A 5746-nucleotide genomic window follows, 5' to 3' on the forward strand; every position below is an offset into this window, starting at 1 on the left:
TCCCGAAGGTGTCCTTGGGGCGATCTTGTAGTTCCTACGGGGTGGGGACGATGGGTCAGTCCATGGATTTTCCTTCCTTTTGCCGCCTTTGTTTGTGGGATCCTTTTACCACGAGAGGTAATGAGAAGAATTATAGAATGGATTGCAACTATGCCTAGATTAGGGAATAAATGGAAATTTTATTGATAGAGCTCTTCAATTGTAGCAATATTTTATTTCTTTTAGTTCAATGATCATGTTAGAATCAGACAAGTCATTGCTGAGATTCGCGTATGTACATCTACTTTGAATTTTAAAGAGAAGGTTCGAAAACATATTCATTCTGACTCAGAGGGAGAAATGCATTGGAGTACTGTCGCCAGCGTTTATCTTGAGCCATGATCGAACTCTCCATGAGATTCATAGTTGCATTACTTATAGCTTCCTTGTTTGTAGACAAAGCGGATTCGGAATTGTGAACTGCCAATACAACATATGATTGATCCGAGAGGAAGATGGCTATATCAATGTTAGAACCTGATCTGAAAGTAGAGGAGGTGGCTATGAGAAATTAGTTCATAGAAAAACAAACGAGGGAGTAAAAAGAAAACAGGAACATATTATGTGTAGAAATGGAGAGAAAACAAAGACCTAGCATTTGATTGAATGAAGAAAAAGAAGATAGAGGAAAAGGATATGAACTAGGCTTCCCATGTAGAACTTGACCAGCATCTCACCAGTCGACTTCTCACCAAGGTTGTTATTGCATTCCACAGAAAATTGCATGGATAAAGCCAAGGGTTTGTCAAAATCATAGGTAGGGTTAACACCTTTTTTTTTATTTATTTTTTTATTTTTTATTTTTTATTTATAGCTTTGAAATAAATCAGGATTTAGTAACCCTCTATACACGGGCTAAAATAATCCTTTACAACCAAATTAGAAAGTATCTAGAACTACTGGAAAATAGAAATAAACACTTAATTATGTATAGGCCTAAATCCTCATATTTGGGCTTATAGAATTGGCCCATTATAATAGGAAACCCAAAAGTACTGAGCCCATGACCCATATATGCCATTGCGGACTTAGAATTAAGTCTAACTTGAACCAATATTGAAACGTAGGTTCAGGTTGGCCCAGAAAACTGAACCAAACCCAAAACAAGATACTCTCTACCTACTTCCCTACGCTGTCTTTCCTCATACTACCGTCAGATTTATGTCTCCCCCTCCTACTGTCTCTGCTGGAATGGTACCGAAGATGTCGACCACCTCTTTTGCTTTTTCCCCTTCCCATCTTAGTCTGGAAGGGAGTCCTATTCTCTGGTTGGCCGTCCAACAAGACCATTCTCCCCATGTCTAGAGAATGGACTTGGGTTGATATAACTTCTGGTGGGTCTACCATTTTTGACATTGTGGGGAAGCTCATCTTTGGTGCAACCATCAACCATATTTGGATGGAGCAAATCTTCGAAGATTTACTTCCAACTCCTGATCTTTTGATAGGATTTGGAAAGCCAGCTACTTTGATGTTAGCTCCAAACTTGGCTGCCTCCGTTCATCGTCCAGTTTGTGATTCCCCAAGGAAAAGGCTCATTGTTGTCTCATGGGGTCTTTCCCTCTCCATCATTTCCTCCCCCCTTTGCTGTTCTCCCTTTTCTTTTGGGCATTTAGCCCCTTGTTGTAGGTCTTGCCCCTTTTTGTTGTCCCCCTCCCCTTGAGGGTTTGCCCCTTTTGGCCCCCCTCTTTCATTTGTATTTTTTTCCTCTTGGCAATGAATTCATTTATTCATAAAAAAAAAAACCATGCTCTTCTTCTCTTCTTTCTGGAAATCTGCCTCAGAGATCTCCTCTTCTTCTCTTCGAGGGTGCTACCCAGTTCTTGAAGTGCCTAATGGAGTTCCGACGAACTCGACCAAATCCCAAAACACTGCTGGTACGATGAAAAATAACAAAGTATAGAAGACAGAGAGGAAGAAGATAAGAAGAACTGAAGAAGAAGAATGGAAGAAATCAGGGAAGGAAGGAAAGAGGGGAGAGGATGTCTGCCAACAGCATGCTCACCACACGATAAAGCAACTCTGCTAATCTCTTAACTCATCCAATTTCGTTCTAAGAATCCATCATAAGCTGCATACTTAAAAACTGCTCTCCTACGATCTACCCAAAATAAAAGATTACGATAAAAGAAGATTACTCCAAGGTAGTCTAGGAGCCCCTATTGACCAGAAAACCGGGTTGGGCCAGGTGCGTCTCAGTTTAGGTCTCCAAAGTGCAACCCTCTGGTCCAGCCAGGCTAAGGCAACTGCATCACTTAAGGTATTGGTTTTGGTATAGAGTAGAATCATGGGCGATTTCTCCCTATTGCTGTATTCCTAGGGTAGTGGATCAGTGACTTAGCATTCTTATTGCTGGAAGGTTTTATAGATTGCTATTTATTTATTCTATCATTCCTTAAGTAGAAATCTCGATGATTAGGAAATTTGCTGGATGACTTTGCTGCAATAAGCTCTTGGGTTCGGCCAGGTCAACAGGATAGGGGTCTGGACCTTGAATAACGTAGCTACATTCTTGTTCAGGTCCTATAATGATGCTTTGGAGGTAGTAGGCTACACAAGGTTTTCCCTAATATGATTTTGGTGAAGGAAGTCCCCGCAGAAATTTAATTTTTCATATGGATGGCTGCTAAAGATAACATCTTTACTGTTGATCCCGTCTTACTTTTTGAGTTTATGGAATTCTGTTTCTTTATTTTTATTCTTTTCATTCAGTTCTCTCTCCTTTTATTATTACTTTGTTTTGTTAGTTCATTCAATCTGCCAAGAATATGATGTCATAATTAATTATTGCCCCCTAACTTCTTATATCTCGAATGCTTGATTTGTGCTAATGAAATTTTCTTCTGTGAGCATCTGGTACTATTGCTTCTCTCACTAGCCTTTTGTACTTTGCCAAAATGGGATGGAAGAATGAGACTGCTCATAATGCTTCTGCTTCATTGTATATTGACATTTCTGTTTCCTTCATTTTCTGCAGATTAACATTTGGGGTTATCCAACCCAGAAGCTTTTACATAGTATTGACACCGGGCACTCTGCCAACATATTTTGTACAAAATTCGTTCCTGAAACCTCTGATGAGCTTGTTGTGTCAGGAGCAGGAGATGCTGAAGTAAGCTTATTATGGGAATTAAACTTTCTGTTTCATGCATAATTTTCCCTGTCTCTGTAGGCTGTAGCTGAAGATTGTTGGTGAATCTGTTTACTGATTCTTTTTCAGGTTCGCATATTCAATTTATCACACTCAAGTGGCAGAACTGAGGAGAATGCTATCACACCATCGGCGCTGTTTCGATGCCATACTAGGAGAGTGAAAAAGTTAGCTGTAAGTGCTATCCTGATAAAGATAAACAAAATTTCTTTACCAGTGGGGTTGCTTTCATGGGATAGAGCTGGGGGTGCATCCATTGGGGTACATTTGCAACCTTGTAAGGAGATGCCTATCAATTTGTAAGAGAAGGTTGATTTTATGTACAATTACATCCATCATCTATTATTTTGAAACTCACTCCTTGTGCAACATGCTGACTATGTGGCAGGTTGAAATTGGAAATCCTAATGTGGTATGGAGTGCGAGTGAAGATGGGACTTTGAGACAACATGACTTACGGGAGAGTGCTTCATGTCCTCCAGTTGGATCTTCACACCAAGAATGCTCCAATGTTCTTGTGAGTTTAAGTTCTGATTTCCAGCTTTTGTCCCTATATGCCCTTGACACATGGTTGCATTATCTCTTCTTAACAGCAAGTGTCCTTATTTTATCATTTACGTTCTTCCACAGTCAATCAACGCTGTTAACACTTAGGTCATTTGTGTTTTTTTTTTCCTGATCAATTTATCTGCTGTCTCCTCCATCCAGAAAAATAATGTTTTCTTTCATGTGCTTGAAAGAGTGTCTTTCTTTGTACTTTATTTTAACGTGATTTGATATTTTTTTTCTTTCTACTTTATTTTAACGTGATTTGCTATACTTGTATTGCAGTTATTGACCCACTGGATTTAGGTTTTTATTTGTTAATTTGATACTTATGCTTGGTTCTCTATCTCTTAGAGGGTGTTTTATACTTCAAACAACTTATTCTTTCTATGTTTATTAACAAATGCACTTTACAGCATAATAGTCTCCATTTTTTAATGCCACAATATTAAAAGCTTCTAAAACTGGCTTGAAAATATGCCAAATCTGGGAACATCCATAGTAGTTTAGTTTAGTGGTACAACTTGGTTTGGTTGTTGGCAGCTGATGAGAGGCCCAACTTATGATAGTTGGTCCATTTTCTGATGCAACCTGAGCTTCAACTTGAAGTGCTCAACCTGAGTATCACCTATGTTTGGTTTCAGGGGTTGGATTAATTTGGGAAAACAAATATAGACACTTGTGCATCGAAGAAAAGGATAAAAAAAGACAGGCAGACACTTGATTGGTTGGAAGGGGGACCAGGACATAGGCTTTGAAGCATCACAAAATATGTGAATATTCAATGCTTCCATCCGAAGTCCAAACCTAGTTATGTATTCTCTTCTTCCACCTCCTGCAAGGAAGTAATGGATTCAATCTAACACCACAGTAGATTTCGGAATACTACGCGCAAGGAGAATCACTGGAACTCAAACTGGCAATGAAGGGATCTTTAATATCTTCCAATCTAGGGCTCAGATCAGACACAAAATCCCAAAACTAGGTCTCCTCTAGTACTCCAAGCGCCAATAGTTTGGCTCCAATCCAATGGTTAGGTATTAGGATATGATTAGTGAATCCTAGTTAGTAACTAGTTAAAGAATAGAAACAAAGCTGTAACTTAGTGACCTCACATCAGTACAGCTCCACAGGAAGGTCGATTCATCCAATCATTACTCATTAGTAGAACATAATGGATGAAACTCAAGTTAATCTAGTGGGCAGAAACCATAGTTCAGAACTTCAGCAACTCAATCAAAATAACAGTTAGCAACTGAACATCAGATTAGTAACTATCCATATTCCGTACATTTCTGCGGGATAGATTAAGTTCATATTGGGGTCGAAGGCATAACTTGAAGTCTTGAATGCTACTTAATAACTTCAGAAAATCTCAGCAATCCAAAGGCTAGATGTAGAGATATCAGTACCTCAATGTTGCAGTCCAGTAATGGCAGGAAACAGAAACTGCAGGTGTGTATGTGGTTGACAGAAACTTCAGATGTTAGCACAGAAGAATACCTCTTCAGCAGCCTTTTGAACAGTACTAATAAAGAGGAACACCCACTCTGCTTGGATGCACAGGATTTGATTTGAAAGGATAAAACAAACCAAAAAATGATAGGATCTGGCAAGAGCTTTTCGCTTGAGCTTTGCTAGCTTCTTGCCAGCCACCACTAGTCTCTAACTAGGGCTTATCTGCATCTCACAGAAGTTCGTGCTTCACACAAAAAGAAAACATCATAATAGGCAGAGTTTTTTATTTTTTATTATTTTTTATTTATTTGTATAAAATCAAAATCGTTGGTGGGGAGTATGACCCCCTTCTCTTTATTTATTACTTCATAGAAACCAACCAAAATAGAGACCTCCTATGCTTGGAAAGGAGGAATACTTACGGCATAATATTCTTTAAAAAAATAAACCTTTCCAAATTAGAAACCAATGTTTTAGAACCTAGTAAATTAGAAACCAACAACTTAATCCCCTATAGGACTTGAATCCCTAATATTCAGTTGCACCCAAAAA

At 38.8% G+C, this 5746-nt stretch overlaps 1 protein-coding gene across 1 annotated transcript in view; it reads left to right on the top strand.

The window, feature by feature from the left end:
- Positions 1 to 5746, top strand: part of LOC122083497 (protein ALTERED SEED GERMINATION 2) — a 97505-nt gene that overhangs the window by 25522 nt on the left and 66237 nt on the right. The window contains exons 4-6 of the mRNA XM_042651335.1: positions 3017 to 3151; positions 3260 to 3364; positions 3579 to 3707. Coding sequence (XP_042507269.1) covers positions 3017 to 3151; positions 3260 to 3364; positions 3579 to 3707 — 369 coding nt within the window. The remainder of the gene's footprint in view (positions 1 to 3016; positions 3152 to 3259; positions 3365 to 3578; positions 3708 to 5746) is intronic.

The sequence above is a fragment of the Macadamia integrifolia genome, chromosome 1, assembly GCF_013358625.1.
Source record: "Macadamia integrifolia cultivar HAES 741 chromosome 1, SCU_Mint_v3, whole genome shotgun sequence".
In the NCBI taxonomy this organism is placed as follows: Eukaryota; Viridiplantae; Streptophyta; class Magnoliopsida; order Proteales; family Proteaceae; genus Macadamia; species Macadamia integrifolia.